Below are 16,969 nucleotides of genomic sequence, written 5' to 3' on the forward strand. Positions count from 1 at the left end.
ATGGGCATCAATAATGCACATTCTGCCAGAATATTCAAACTACCATTTTATGTATTTTTATTTAAAAATACATTTTAAGTCGATGTTTGCATTGAAACCCACTAAAAATACAATATTCATAGATTTGCATGTCATTTGTGGGAGGTGATATGAAGGAACAATTAAATTTGAGCCATTTTACACATTAAACAAACACACACTGGTTTTAAAGGTTTTTATTTTTACACTGCAGTGCAACGGGCAGCAACGGTAATCACCTCAAGAAACCGAATACTACAGAACTCATTAAAACATGCTGGACAATATTGTAGTGTTTAGGGCTGGAAATTTATTGTAGCTCAAAGACTGTTCAAACTGATCTATCATTCAGCTCTGTAGGTAATACCCATATTGGCTACATACAATCAATAACATGATTACACCTTGGTTAGCTTTTAACATGTAAGCCTTTAAGTCTAATACATTATCTACGATGACAATATATGGATAGACTTCAAGTCTCATACACAACATGAGCACAACATCTATGTCAGACAAATACTTTTAACATAAGATTTATACTTTTCCAACTTTGAAAAAACTAATTTGTTTAAATTTGACAAAAAAAACCATATTCCCCTACTGTTAGGCAATCTACAATTTAAAGTTACAAAAGAATTATTTTTTGACTATTCCACTTCCTAGATGTACATCATTAAGTTATGCTAATTGCAAAAATCAAGGCACTCCCAACAAGCTCATGTCAACCCAGTTCATATTACTGTTTCTGCCCCAGGAACAGATCCTGGTCCAAAGGATGGGAGAAGCAAGAAAAGCAGATCTGGTTTCAAGGGATGACTGTGGCAACAGCAAATAAATGCTGTATGACTGAGGAGGATTTACAAAAATCCTAACAAAGTCACATTTTGTACAAAAGCTCTACATTCTTATCTTGCATCCACACGGACTTCAGCTGAAATCTTACTTTCAATCTTTAACAAGTGGCTAATTCAGTAGTGTATCAGCGTCCCCCCCCGCCCATTAGTGGTATAATAGTCCTGGCCAAATCCTGAGTATGATGCTTTGTATATAATGTTACCAATTATAAAACAGTAGCAGCAGTACACTCTCTTTCACACAAATAATAGGCTAATCCTACAAAAAGTTACTTACTATTCTTTTCACCACAAGCCAGTCAGGTTCTTGGAAGCCCACTACTAAACATTTGAGGACAGCTAGTTTGTAGAGAAACAAAACTGCATTTCAGTTTAGCCAGTATAATGTCTGAATCTTGTTGATAAAAATCAGTAACAATTAGTGATACTGGGACTAACAAAGCAGCTAAAAACTGTACCGTACAAACTGGAGGGTAGCCAGCCTCTTCCTGTTGTTTTGATACCATAAGCAATGTGTAACCAAGTTCTCCGCACTTGAACCTCCTGTTTCCAAGATCCACTCCTAAGTAACTCAAACCTACAAATTCACTTGCCCTTTCTTTTAGCTACTGAAATATCATTGGATATTCCCAACGGAAGCTACAGTCAACACTCCTGGATTCAGGATATGAAATTGTAGAAATATTGCAATGTTTAAAATTTTAAAAGTTGTGCAAGACCTTTTCCAACTCTTAAGTAATTCAAGGATGAGAAAACGTCAACATCACAGATTAGTCCATTACATCTGTCTTCTACCAGGTCTCGCTTTTTTCTTAAGACAGAAGCCAAATTCATCAAATGCCTTTTATTCATTTACACATTACTTCAGCCACAACAAAGGTTCTCAAATTTTTCATCAGCTATAATCTTGTCAATAATTTTGCCTAAGATCCTTGCCTCTGAGATCCTTTTCAGTTTCTCCTCTTTTCTTCAGTCAGGTCTGCTATGTACATCTCACCAAAGCTGCATATTTTAGTACCTTTCTGGCGAACACTTTCATATCAATTAAAAATTCATTTAAAAACATGGAGGCAGAGAACTGTTTTAAAACCAAATACATGATTCACAAATGAGCCAATTTCTTTGTACAATTTCAACTACAATATTACCAGGAGAAACCAAAGTTTACTAAATGTAAACAAATTGTTTAAAACTACAGTACAATTCAATGTACAGGAACTACCAACAGTTATTTGAAATGTGCATGTTCCAACAGGGTTGGTTCTCAAAGAGAGCCTTAAGTTTATTGAATCTCTCTCCCCATCTTACAATGTAGAATTAAAGAGACAGTATTAGGTTTGCTTGGTCTATACAGGGCCTGCTTTCTGATAGCCCACTCACCCAATGCAATTAATTTTTACACGGCAGTTGCCAATTCTCCATTCTGGTTAACTTTACCATCCTTTTAAATAGAGGACATATTTTGATGAACGAGGAGTTCTATGACAAAGAGCATAGTGCATTTAAAGCCTAAATGTTGGTTTATGCTAGCACTTAAAGTTGCCCCAAAAATCTCACTAAAACTAACATTTGAGCACATTGAAATGTGGATTGCAGCAGTACTATGGCATCAGTAAGGATGACTATCAAAATTAAAACTGTCTCTTTACATTTCTGCTTTCCCAACTCAAATTTGTCCAATCCCTGTTTTCACTACCACAAAGACTTAATTACATAATTTCAATATATTTACAAAATATTAAAAATCTTGTTATTTCTCTACGTAAATTGACCTCTTCTGCAATTTTTTTCCACATGCACGAGAAAAAAATTTATGACCAGGCCAAAACCAAGCAACTTTAAACGCTACTCAATGCAATGTCTCTTTTCAATGGAAACAGAAAATAGCAAAGCTGCCTCTTAGAGCAAAGGGGACAGTCCTGGATATTGTGTGTATTGTCTAGCTAAAGTCGCTCATCAGATGACAAGAAAAAAGTGCAAGATGGTTCCTCAGGTCAGATGGAGTGAGCAACGGAGCCTCCAAAAGCACAAAGCGACAGCAGAGAAATCAATAGGTAAGAGTCGAGTCATCCCATTCAAGTTGCTGCTGTCGGTTAACATTCTGCTGATCTTCCTGCTCACCTTCTTCCTCCTCACTGCTTTCAGATTCTGCACTGGTAATGTCATCTTCCTCATCACCTTCCTCACTTTCTTCCTCTTCCTCCTCCTCTTCATCCTCACTACTGTGCTGGTCCTCGTATGTCTAGCAAGGCAACGTAATACATTATTATGAGGATGTTAGCAACCTCCACCCCTTCAAAATGCAAAATAAGACGCATTTCTGTATGAGACACACACACACTCTCTCTTTCTCTCACACACACACACACACTCTCTCTCTCTCTTTTGGCTGCACAATTCAAAATTTCAAAAAAGTTTGGGATTAAATTGCCATTTACCTCCATAGGATTTACTGTAATTGTCAAGGCTGAGTCATCCCAATCCATCTCATTCTCTTTCCCATTCTCTTGATCCCGCATAGTCCGCTGATGTGCGGCACGGATTCGGAAAATGCCAAGGATTATCATAAAGACCAGGAAGCTGACACAAACCACAATGACAACAGTTGCTGCACTGGGAACAACTTGAAAGAAAAAAGAAAAAGAAAAAAAAGTTTTTTTGGCTCATAAGAACATTTGTATTTACTAAAACAATCTTTTACAGTGGATTGAGACTTGCTGGGAATCTTTTGTTCTCCAGTTGGACATTCACATGGAACTGTAATGGCTGTATTTTAAGATCATATTACACAGATTTTATAGCGTGGCTATTTGGCATTTTTCATAAGTTTGACTTCGGACCTCATCTTGGGCTCTTCAAGTCCCTCTTACTAAAAGTAATTTAATTCAGATCTTTAGGGAGCCAGTAAATAGAACCATCATGACATCCATGTAATAAAAATCTATTCATTTTTGGTCACCAACTGAATCATGCTAGGTGACAAGTCATAAGAAGAACTGGTAGCTAGCTGCCTGAACATTGTTCGGACCAGGGCTTTGGCGGGGTGGGGGGGGCTTGACTGGAAAAACAAGCACACAATTGTAAAATCATTCCGTAAGCAATCTAAGCCCTCAGTATACATAACTGCACAAGAACCATGTCTCTGTGCAGAAAATATTTGAAATGAGGAGTCAAATATACAGTCAAATAGATTGGAGGTGGTGGAAGGGGAGGGAATATTGACAATTGTAGTCCAGCATCTGAAATTTGTTTAACTAAAACAAAAAAGGTGTGGTGGAATCAAAAGGCAAGTACCTCTCAAAGAGATAATGGGAACTGCAGATGCTGGAGAATCCAAGATAAAGTGCAGGGCTGGATGAACACAGCAGGCCAAGCAGCATCTTAGCAGCACAAACTGCACCTCTCAGTCGCGAACCATTTCAACTCCCCCTCCCATTCCTTAGACGACATGTCCATCCTGGGCCTCCTGCAGCACCATAATGCCACCCACAGGTTGCAGGAACAGCAACTCATATTCCACTTGGGAAACCTGCAGCCCAATGGTATCAATGTGGGTTTCACCAGCTTCAAAATCTCCCCTCCCCCCACTGCATCCCAAAACCAGCCCAGCTCATCCCTGCCTGCCTAACCTGTTCTCCCTCTCACCTATCCTCTCCTCCCAACTCAAGCCGCACCTCCATTTCCTACCTACTAACCTCATCCCGCCCCCTTGACCTGTCCGTCCTTCCCAGACTGACCTATCCCCTCCCTACCTCCCCACCCATATTCTGCACCTATCTTCTCCTCTATCTTCAGTCCACCTCCTCTCCTCTCCCTATTTATTTCAGAATCCTCGCCCCATCCCCCTTTTCTGATGAAAGGTCTAGGCCTGAAACGTCAGCTTGTGTGCTCCTAAGATGCTGCTTAGTTTATAAATACACTCTTTGAGAGGTAGGCTAACTGTTCATGAGTAAAACTTTTTTTGCTGCACAGCTGGTCACAAGTATTAGTAAGAACCTTCTTCCTGAAGGAACTGCATACAGGGAAGCTGAGAATTGTAAAATCATTTCAAAACCCTCCACCACAATTCGACCAAATGACCCAGAATAAAACTGCACTTGTCTTTATCGGAGGACTTACAATTTTCATACTAATTCTGTTTGTACTTTGAATGAAAGGCAAGGTACATGGGGAAAAGAAAGATCATTTCTAGTGTTTCTAATCTTCACAACACTCGAGCGACGCCAGAATAGGTCACGCTCAAGCAGCATTTCAGTTTTGAAAAGACAATACATGCCCTTTAATATGGTATCGATTACTGACTTTTGACCAACTACTAGCTTGATTTGGCAGTCAATGAACTTATAAAGATCAATATTCAAAATACCTTGAACACAAGAACAGCTGGATCCTAACGAACAATAAATTAACCTCGACAAACTTTTTTTTACTGCTGCAAATATTGAAATTGATCTGTAATCCTAGATTAGCCCAAGAATATTAATTTGGTGTCTGTTACAGATTTTGAAAACTCAAGCATGGTACCGAAATATTCCAAGAATATTGATTTAATGACTTGGTGACCACTATTTCTCTCATTAGGCAGCCTATATATCTTCATACAATAAATTAACTAGCAAACATTTCCCCTGGTGCAGTACATTTGTTTGAACTAAAGTCGTTTCAGGAATGTTACTGAACTGAAACTTATTGCAAAAAACCTCCACAAAGATAAAAGTGATAAGGCAGGAACTGCAAAAATCTGCCTTCTATTAACAGTTGCTTCCATCATTAAACATCTCCATATACCTGAGGATGAATGAGGGTTTGCAAGATTGTGTCCAGACAAGTCAACAGAAGCGTGCTGAACTGGGCGCACAAACTCTGGCTGTGCCAATAAGTGGTTGGGGTACTCCACTGGGTTAGCAGTGTGAATTACATTGACCTGAAAACAACATACATGCCTCAATTAAACTGACACCCAAGACACTCATCACAGCATGAGAAGTTAAAACTGTACAGAACGTAAATCAAACCAACCCCCTTTCACAACAATTGAAATACAGCAAACTTTTTATTAACCTGCATCTACCTGACTAGCACATGCCAGTTGATCAAATATTCTGGATAATCAAGAGGTCCACATAACCAAACTAAAAACATGCACTAGAAATAGAAACATAACGCAGGAACAATACACATCATGGTAACACTTTACTTACAGCCTAAAACCACAAATGAATCTTTGCCTTAAACCCAAAGTCCTCTCACTTACACCCCCAGCTGATTAATCGGACATTACAGTCGTTTACAGTAGTTGAGGAGAAACTGACTCAAAATTGAATCAACTGTTGATATGTCATGTGATCATTCGATTACACAAGTAAATTTATGTTCGAAGTAAATAAACTATAACAATTGGACAGAGTAACACGAGAGTAAACTGTGTGCTTTGAGGTATACCATTTTTGCCAGTTTATGGAGTGCACCAGTTCACGAGGTTCCTGTTAAATCAAAAATTTGCTGTGCCAACATGAACGAACTTATGAATTTAATACTTGCACGCCACCAATTCCAATTGATTAATATTCAGTTGGTGTTTTACTGAAATCAATGTGCTGGTGAAAATGATCGATTTAATTTTTCTTTGTACTATCAAAGTCTAGTCTTTCAAGTTGAGATCTTATCAAATCATCTAATAAGCTTATTCAAGATTCTTAAGCAACAAAAGCTAGAAGGCTTCCATCACCAATAGGAGTTTTCACCTACCTCAACTTTGAATTCATTACTGGCATAGCGTCCATTCAGTTCTGAGCAAATAATTTTAAACTTCCTTTCAAACAATGACTCGCTGTTCCAGTTTCGGTAACGGATTGAATGCAACATCTCTTCGTAATTTGCCATTGTATTCACACCTATTCAAATCAAAACAATATGAGCACATGGAACAAATTTTACAAGATATCAAGCATTAGAATTTTCATTCCCAACTGTGTGCAAGCAGAAATTTAAGTGGACAGTACCTAAGATTTTCATCAAGTGAGCAGGTGAAGCGATTAGAAAGGTTCTGGACGCAATGCTTGATCCATTATTTTCACTTGCTATTGAGGAACAGTAACAACAATGGTGCAGCAGTGGGTTAGGGAAAGAGAGAAAGCCCATCTTGATGGGATTGCTGGCCAGTGGTCTTTGCTGCAAGGTGATCAACCTTGCTGGCAAATAGCTAGCTGGCAATTATGGTCGTGCCTCAAACTTAATAAAGATGAGGCACCAGAGAAAATCTGGACCCCAAAAAGGAGTTAGTGATTGATGAGTGAACTTTTGAAAAATGAAAAATCAAATGCAGGGATTTTTGCTTCCTTAAATTGAGAGTAGGGAATGCAAATCACATTCAGTAACCGAAGGTATCTAAACTTCATTGCTGTTTTAAATGGTTACATAATGGTATTGTACACCACCTTTTGGCTCAAAGTAGTAGTTAAGAATGATATTCCACCCAATTTTCCCTCCCTTTCAGCATTTCGCCCACATAGAAACAGGTGACAGTGGAAATAGAACACTGCAGACAAGCTTGGTCCTATCTTCATTCAGCATCAGATATACAGTTCCAATTTCAAATAACTAACAGAACTCCAGTCCCCACAAAATTCAAAGATGCAATAATGTAAACTTGTTTAAATCTTTCCCATTTCTACTTTAAAAATTAGGCTCCCTAAATGTCTAAAGGATGGTTTTCAATCTTTATGTATTGAGAATCCCCAATCTCAATTTCTGAAGCAGAGTTACTCAAACAAAAGAAGTTAGACATGTAGGAAATGCTTCAGTATTCTGAAAGGGCAAGTGCTTGTACGTTAATAACTGCAGAAGTGCAGAAGCCTGATGAATCAGCAATCTTAGGACCTCAAGAATTGCACGCAGACTCAATGGACGTAAACCACAATTGAAAAATTCACCACATTCAACTATTTCTCTACATGCCTGTGACAAAGTGCCTTCAGCCTCCAATATTTTAAAACTCACCTGTGACAGTCAAACCAGTAGATGAGTTACTCATTTCCATACCCCTTTGCTGGAGTTGAGATGGGTCAACCTCAAAGCTTTCCTGTTCTGCATTGAACTCATCTCCAAGAACAGAGACTTCACACATATCCAGATTGTGCATTATCTCTTCAGATATCATAGATTCCTGGACTGTAAACAAAAATTCTGTTTAAGAATCAGTAAGCTCCAATTCCATGAAGACTGCTTAACAAAAATCTCAATATGGGTCAACTTTAAAATTCCCACAGCAATTGTGAACTCAGTTAATTGGTTTCAATTGGGTAGGATACCCCAACTGTACAGAAATGCTGCTCACACCAGAAACCTACGAGTTGGCTTTCGACATGAAATGATTTCAGAATTAGCTAGAATGAGGATTAAGTTGCACTGAAACATTGACAATTTATGTACCCATAGCTTAGGTCAAACTAATGCATGAAATTGAAACAAAATCTGAAAATGTTTGTTACATCAAGTAACGCTATTCTTCATGTGTCATTGTTTCTCTTCCCACGCTGCCATTAACCAGTTATTTGAAAAAGGATCAAACAATGTGGTTCTCAGCCACAATGGATGTTCAGCACTTTGGTGCACTTGCAAAGGTTAAAAGCAGCAGAATTCTTGAAACGATGCATGATTACTAGCGTTAAAATTGTTTCTCGACTCTTTGATTAGCTACTCTGATTAAGTTAGGATCACTTCAACCATCAAGAAAAGGTTCCAGAACACAGGCTTTATTCGTTACTGTGCTCAAACAAAGTCTGAGACTTAGGCTAATAAAATGTGAGGCTGGATGAACACAGCAGGTCCAGCAGCATCTTAGGAGCACATGTGAGAGATTTAGGCTTCCCACTGCTGGCTATTCTATAGGACTAAGGATACCAGCTGGCTTATCATTTTTGTCCTTAATGCCAAATACTAGGCCTGGGCCCAAATTTTTAAAACAGTAATTGAAGATTACAGCACCTAATTATCATCCACTAAGTCAGATAGGAACAACTAGCACTGGTACATGCGGATGTAAATGCAAAATTCGGAAGAGACAATTTATACAATGGGCTGTAGCAGACCTCACTGATATCTGCCCTATTTCCCTCAACGTCTCTTGTGATGGAGATTAAAATGAGCAGGTATGATGTTGTGGTATCATAGAGACATGGCTGCAGGGGCATGAGGGCTGGGAACTAAATATCCAAAAGAAACATGCCCTGTCAAAAGAATAGAAAGATAGTCAACTTGAACAAGAAACGAAATTAAAATTGACAGCAAGAAGTGATCCAAAGGCACAGAATGTATGGGAGTAGAGTTGAGGAATCATAAAAGATGAGAAGATCATTAGGGGAGTTATATAAGGGCCACCTAGCAGCAGTCTATATGGAGAAAGTAAATAAATCAGGAGGTAGAAATTCATGGAAGAAAGGCACTATTACAATAATGGGATGGGTCATTGGGGGGGCTTCAACGTTCAAGTGGGCTGGTAGCAGATCCCAAGAAAAGTGGAACATCTGAGATAGCTTTTTGGAGCAGCTCGTGGCACAGTCCCCTAGGGAGCACAATTCTGGACCTGGTGATGCGTGATGAGGCAGATTCAATTAGGAAGCTTAAGGTGAAGGAACCTCTGTGGGGCAGGTGACCATAATATGATAGAATGCAAGGTCTTAATGAAAACGCGGTTGTTCATTAGCTCACTGAGTTGGTTGTTTTATGATGTGCAGACACTTGGTTACCCTTCTGGGCAATATCAGTGTGACCTCTCCCCGAAACGTTGGTGTTCTGCTTCCTTCCAGATTTATATGATCCTCAGTGATTGTCTTGTCGCTTCCAATTCTGTTGTTTTAGCAGCAGTCTGCACACAGGGTCTATTTCTGTGTGTTTGTTAATGGAGTCCCATGTTGAGAACCAGGCTTCCAGAAATTCCCTTGCATGTTTGATGTTTGCTAGTCCCCATTGAACTGATGGTACTCATTGTCTGTATGTATTAAGGCAAATGAATATCGGTCATGTCTTTTTACTGCCAGCTGACATTAAGTGTGCCTGGCTGTCAGTTGCCTCCCCGATGGTCCAATGTAATGGTTATTGCACTTGCTGCATGGTATTACCTTATTGAATGGTGGGGCAGGCTCGAGGGGCCTGCTCCTAGTTCTTATTCAGTACATCATGTTAGTCCTGTTTACTGTCAGTATGGGGTCTTTAGTCTTTGATAAGATTTGGTGCAGTGTTGCCATCGGTTTGTGTGCATTGATTTTGTGTGGTCTTAAGAGTCTGGTAGTCATTTCTGATACATTTTTGATATAAGGTAGCGTTGCAAGTGTCTTCTGTTGTACAGTGTCCTCTGACTTTTGTTGACAGGTGTTCCTCTTCCATTCTCTGGAGTTCTGGGGTGCTGCAATGTGATGCGGCTCATTTAAATAGTGTCTTGACGCAGTTCTGTTTCTGTATGGCTGGGTAGTTGCTATTGAAGTTAAGGATTTGGTCCGTGTGTGGCCTTCCTGTAGGAACACTGTACAACACAAGACAGTAGCAATGCTCCCCTACATTAAAAGTATCAGAAATGACTACCAAACAAAGACCGCATGAGATTGTGATTGCTGCAGGTTTGTGCACAACACTGTGCCAAACGTTATCAAAGACTAAAGACCCCATACTGACAGTAAAACAAGATCAAAATGATATACAGAATACCACACAAGTGCAATAAACAGTATGCTGACAAAACAGGGAGGAAACTGACGAAGGATACACGGACACCGGCTGGCCGTTAAAAGGCATGACCAATATTCACTTCTCTCAATACATGCAGACAATGACGGCCATCAGTTCAACTGGGACAAAGTGACCATACTAGGACAAAAGAACACCCAGACATGCAAGGGAATTTCTAGAAGTCTGATTCTCAACACAGGACTCCATTAACAAAAACAAAAATAAACCCCATATACAGACCGCTGCTAAAACAACAGCACCGGAAGCAACATGACCATCACACTGGAGGGTCGTTATAAATCTAGAAGGAAGAACGCCAACACTTCGATTAGAGGTCACACTGATGTTGTCCAGAAGGGTAATGAGACATCTGCACACCACAGAACAGCCAGCTCAGTGAGCTGACAAACAACTGCATGACAGAATTCACCTTGCAGTTTGGGGGAGAAGCTGGAATCAGCTGCAACAGTATTACAATTGAGTAAAGGTAACTACAAAAATGTGAGGGAGGAGCGGGCTAGAGATGATTGGAAAGTGAAGCTAGCAGAGAAGACAGAAGAGCAGTCAGGGCAGAAGTTTGAGGACAATTTGGGAGGTACAGTAGAAATTCATCCTTAAGGGGACGCCAAAGCAACCATGGTTGACAAGAGAAGTTAGGGATAGCATAAAAGCAAAAGAAAAAGCATACAATGTGGTGAGGATTAGTGGGAAACCAGAGGATTGAGAAACCTTAATAAAGCAGAGGATAACTTAAAAAGCACTAAGTGGGGAGATGATGAAATATGATGGTTAGCTAGCAATAAGATTGCAAGAGCTTTTAAGATATATAAAGAGGTGAGATGCAAGGGTGGAAAATGAGGCCGCAGTAGTATTGGGGAACAAAGATGGCACAGGATTTAAATGGATACTCTGCATCAGTCTTCAGTGGAAGACACCAGCAGCTTACCAGAACATCAAGTCAATGGATAGAGGTGAATGTGGTGACCATTAAGGAGATGTTGAGGAAGCTGAAAGTGGGTAAATCACCCAAACCAGATGGGCTACAGAGTTAAGAAGATAGCTGAGAAAATTGTGGAAGTGGTGGTGATCTTTTAGAAAATCCCTGGAGTCAGGGAGTGTTAATGACAACTGGAAATTGGTCAATGTAACACTCTTGTTTAATAAGGGAGGGAGGCAGAAGTTAGGAAATTATAGGCCAGTTAGCCCGACCTCAGTTGTTGGTTCAGATTTTAGAATCCACCAAGGACAAGATTGCACAGTACTTGGAAGTGCACAGAGAAATAGGGCTGCGTCAGTATGGCTTCAAGGAGGTCATGCCTGACAAATGTTACAATTATTTGAGGAAATAATGAGAAAGTTAGATGAAGGAGAGCCAGTGATGCAATCTATTTCAGAAGGCCTTTGACAAGGTGCTACACAAGTGGCTGTTTAATAACAGAAGAGCTCATGGCATTAGGGGCAAGGTCCTGGATGGCAGATGGTAACAAGCAGAATTCTGCAGCAGTCAATGCTGGGACCACAACCGTTCACATTATACATTAATGATCTGGATGAAGTAATTGAGGGCTTTTTGCTCAGTTTACAGATGACACAAAAGTTAGATGGAGGAACAGGTACTGTCGAGGACGTAGGGAGGCTGCAGAAGGACATGAGCAGGCTAGGAGAGAGTGGGCAAAGTGACAAGCGGAATACAATGTGGGAAAATGTAAGGTTATACACTTCAGTAAAAATAACGGCACAGACAATTTTCTAAATGGGAAGAGACTTTGGAAATCTGAAGCACAAAGGAACCCTAGTTCAAGATTCTATTAAGGTTAACATGCACGCTCACTTGGCAGTTAGGAAGACAAAGGCAAATGCAATATTAGCATTCATTTTGAGGGAGCTAGAATACAAGAACAGAACGCCGAGACTGTATAAGGCACTGGTCATACTGCATTTGAAATATCAAGAGCAGTTTTGGGGAAATTTACAAGAACAATCCTGGGCATGAAGGACGTGTCATTTGTGGAGCAACTGAGGATTCTGTCAGCATTTGATGCAGTTTAGAACAATAAGGGGGCGGTCTCATTGAAACTTACAGAATACTAAAAAGCTTCATTCTCTGACCTCCCACCGTATACTGACCCTTGAAGTCTGGGCAGCATTCAAATAACTCCATAGGTCTGTAACCCCATCTAAAGACTAACATATCCTTGGGTGCAGTGTCCAGACTGTTCTCACAGTACTCTAGGTGCCACCTAATGAAAGCTTGGTACGGCTGTCACAAGACTTCAACCATTTTTGAATTACACTTTAGTCCAGCAGATACGAAGCTTAACACTGGCAGATAAATATAAAAATCAAAAACTGATGCCATGACATTTTAATGATCTAAGCATATGGAACATCTTTACTGCCAAGGCTCTCTATCACCACTGCACCTGGCTTAACACCATCTTGAAAGAATGTTTATCAATCCCTGTCCAAAATGGATGATGTTGCAATTGAATATTTTGAATTTTATCTGGCTGCTTTGCCTATACTCTACAACAGAGGGGCCTTTCACCTGTAGGCTCATCTTCATCCTCCGCCTCTGACTCCACTTCTCTTGTGATGGTGCTAACGATCTTCAGCTCTGGAAACAGTGGAACACCTTCATTACTTTCAAATTCAGAGGCAGCACGTGCAAAGTGATCAATTCCACTCAGGCTTATCTTTGGTTCATCAGGCTGAAGTACCATTACGTAGCCCTCCACATCTGGGATAGTGATGCAAGTCTCTTCATTGAAGCACCTGGAATTAAAGAAGGATGATTGTTAATCCAGTGGTCTTGAGAAATGAGATTAAAATTGCAATTTTTTTTTTGCACACTTTCAAAATTTGCTCTGTGTTATTAAAAGTTTTTTAATACTCATCATGACAGAACCACATGACACAGAACATGACACCACACCCCGACTTTCTACCCTTTAGGAAATGTGATTTGCCTCACTACGCTCTACTGTGCAAAGAACGCTGGGCCCCTTGCTGAGATAATTGTATTACTGACAATAACAGGTGAGGTGCCAGAAGACTGGAGGGTGGCTAATGTGGTACCATTATTTAATACAGTCAGGGAACTATAGACCGATGAGCCTTATGGTCAGTGATAGGTCAGTTATTGGAGGGGATTCTGAGGGACAGGATTTAAGCGTAGGCAAGGATTGATTAGGGATCGTTAACATGGCTTTGTGCAGGTGGAATCATAACTCACTAACCTGATTAAGTGTTTTGAAGAGGTGAAAAGATGATTGAAGGCAGAGCAATAGACACTGCATATGTGGACATGAGCAAAGCGTTCAACAAAGTTCTGCACGGTCGACTGGTTAATAAGGTTAAATCATATGGGATCCAGGAAGAACTAGCCAATTGCATGCAAAATTAGTTGAGGGTAGGAGACAGAAGGTGGTAGCAAAGAGGCGCTTTTCAGACTAGAGGCCTGTGACTGGTGGTGTGCCAGAAGGATTGGTTTTAGGTCAACTACTTTTCATCATTTACAATAATGATTTGGATGTGAACAAAGTATGGTTAGCAAGTTTGCAGATGACACCAAAACAGGTGGTGTAGTCGACAGTGAAGGTGGCTCTCGGAGTACAACGGGACCTTGATCAGATGAGCCAATGGGTCAAGGAGTGGCAGATGAAGTTTAATTTAGATAAATGTGAGGTGTTGCACTTTGGAAAGGAAAATTAGGACAGGACTTATACACATAATGGTAGGGCCATGGGGAGTGCTGCCAAATAAAAGACCTAGGGGTGCAGGTGCACAGTTTCTTGAAAGTGGGATCACATGTAGGGAGGGTGAAGGCAGCATTTAGTGCACTTACAACCAGTGTTATGACAGATAAACTAGGTGTTGGGACGTCTTTTTGTGGCTGTACGCATCATTGGTGCAGTCACTTTTTGAACATTGCATACAATTCTGGTTGCTCTTTTATAGAAATGCTGTTGTTAAACATGAGTGGGCGCAGAAAAGATTTACAAGGTTATTATCGGGACAGGGGGGTTTGAGTTTGGGGGAGAGGCGAAACAGGCTGTTGACATCTTTTCCCTGCAGTGTCAGGGGCTGCGAGGTGAACTTAGATGTTTATAAAATCATTAAAGGCATGGACAGACAAAATAGCAAAGGTCTTTTTTGTAGGGTAGGGGTGAGTCCAAAACTAGAGAATATAGGAGAGGGGAAGATTTGAAAAGGCCCTGAGGGGTAACTTTTTCAGAGTGGTGTATGGACGAATGAGCCACCAGGGAAGTGGAGGCAACGGGTAAAATTATGACATTTAAAAGGCACTTGGATGGGTATATGAATAGGAAGTATTGAGGTGGATATACGCCAAATGCTGGCAAACGAGATCAGGTCAGATTGGGACATCTGGTCTGTGCAGATGAGTTGGACCTAAGGGTCTGTGTTTCCGTGCTATGTAACTCCATAACTGGTCTCAGTACTTCAGGTGCCGCTTAATCAAGCCTTACATAGCCACAGCATGGCTTGCACAAATAGCTACATATAATCCTTGATGACTAAAACCTAAATCTTAAGATGCAAGTGGGAATTGCAACTGTACTAGTATACTTTCACACAGATGCTATACAGAACTGAAGTTGGGAGACGATACTATTGCGAAAGAATAAAACAAATATCAATTTATTTATCCAACTTACTTTACAGTTGTGCTGATTTTCAACCTTCTAATTCCCGGTGTTGGGAACTGCCTAGAATTGAGGTATGACACATGCTGCATGTTCTTGTCAAAACTTTCAATATCATCCCCTTCCATGCTAAGGACTGATTGGGTGGGATTGAAGTGAACCTACAAGAGAAAAGCTGATTTGAAAACAGCACTCAATTTGGTTCACAATTATTTTTCCATTGGTGAGTTGGAGCTTTATATGCCCATGGAGCATGATGTTAATGTATTGTGAGAGAGCTCCTTCCAAACTCTCAACCACGATCATCTAGCAGGACAAGAGCAGAAGATACAAGGGAATAATATGGTCTGCCAGTTCCCCACCAAATCACCCACCACCCAGACGTGGGAATGCATCACTGCTCCTAAACCCTGGAACTCCCTCAAAAGACATTGTGGGTCTTTATACACCAAATAGACTGCAGCTGTTCAAGACGGCAGCCTACCAACACCTTAAAGGGCAACTAGTGATGGATGGGTTAGAGAGAAAAAACAGTGGCCCAAACAGCGCATCCACATTCCACAAATTAAACAAAGCAAGAAGACTATCATGCACTTCAACATAATAGGTCGGACGCATTCACAAAAGGGCCACTCTGACTTTAAGCATAGGGAAACACGGACAATAGGTCATACTGCACTGGAAACGTGCAGAACAGCACTGAACCATGCAAAGACTTAATTAGCTCAAGGTTATCTACCAATGTCTCACTAATTATAGTCACATAATATGCAGTTGAGAACAGTAATTTATCTTGCCACACACCGTTCATACATGACTACAATAGCTCAACATTATACAGGTATCTAAAATTAAGTAACAGTGCCGCTCTTTGCTTCTTTGAAATTAAAAGCTGATTTGACTTTGAATCAGCTGACCAAGGCAGAACAGCAGAGTTGTAATCAAAACATTTGTAAACTCTCATAGGAAACAAAAAAATGCACAATTTCATAACATGAGGATTTCTTTATTTTGCTCATTTATGATGTGGGTGCCCTGGCTAGGCAGCACTTATTGCTTATCCTGAGGGGCTAGAGATCAGTTTCTGATCAAAATAGACCTGACTTTAGAAAAAGCCTGAAGACAATATTGGATGTCATTGCAAACAACAGCCACTTCAGTAAGGTACCAAATGGCAGTCTGGTCCTCTGGTGCCATATCCTGGAAGGAGTTATTCTCTAAGGATGAATTAGAATGCAACTGGTGCCCAACTGTAACTTCAGAGCAGAATTTAATTTTCCTGAGAAAGACATAGCCCAATGAAGGCTTCTACTGAAATGAGAGGAAAACACTATCCAGAGCTTTCTTACCATCACACCTTCGTAACTATTCCCAGAATCCAAGAGATCCAGTCCTTCTTTACAGGTGTACAAGCAGTCAATCACCTTTTTGCTCTCAAGTTTGCCAGCCCGAATCATCAGACCAGCTAAATTGCCAAAGAAGAACTGCGTCATGCGAAATTCACCTCCTGGAAATGTAATATAAATATGGTTTTGTTTTTTACGTTTAGCCAAATTTTATGACTGCCATGATCGTGCATTCATGCAGGTTAGTGAAACTTCCATTCTCCACGATTAGCTTCTGGCTTCAAGTGTGCATAACGATGACTTGTCCTCATGCATATGGCATTTGGCAAAATGCAGCACTTCACTGTAGTCAATAAAA

General features: G+C 40.3%; 1 protein-coding gene across 4 annotated transcripts in view; it reads right to left on the minus strand.

Annotated features, from left to right (window-relative positions):
• Nucleotides 1-200: 200 nt before the first annotated feature.
• The window catches only part of clstn1 (calsyntenin 1), a 73,489-nt gene continuing 56,720 nt past the window's right edge, over nt 201-16,969 (minus strand). For all 4 annotated transcript variants that reach the window (XM_048561864.1, XM_048561862.1, XM_048561863.1 and 1 more), the window contains 8 exons: nt 16,615-16,772; nt 15,278-15,426; nt 13,147-13,373; nt 7,875-8,045; nt 6,624-6,769; nt 5,664-5,799; nt 3,314-3,498; nt 201-3,117 (listed from right to left, as the gene is read on the minus strand). In XM_048561864.1, the coding sequence (XP_048417821.1) occupies nt 2,923-3,117; nt 3,314-3,498; nt 5,664-5,799; nt 6,624-6,769; nt 7,875-8,045; nt 13,147-13,373; nt 15,278-15,426; nt 16,615-16,772 (1,367 nt within the window). In that variant the 3' untranslated portion in view covers nt 201-2,922. The remainder of the gene's footprint in view (nt 3,118-3,313; nt 3,499-5,663; nt 5,800-6,623; nt 6,770-7,874; nt 8,046-13,146; nt 13,374-15,277; nt 15,427-16,614; nt 16,773-16,969) is intronic.

The sequence above is a fragment of the Stegostoma tigrinum genome, chromosome 28, assembly GCF_030684315.1.
Source record: "Stegostoma tigrinum isolate sSteTig4 chromosome 28, sSteTig4.hap1, whole genome shotgun sequence".
Lineage (NCBI taxonomy): Eukaryota > Metazoa > Chordata > Chondrichthyes > Orectolobiformes > Stegostomatidae > Stegostoma > Stegostoma tigrinum.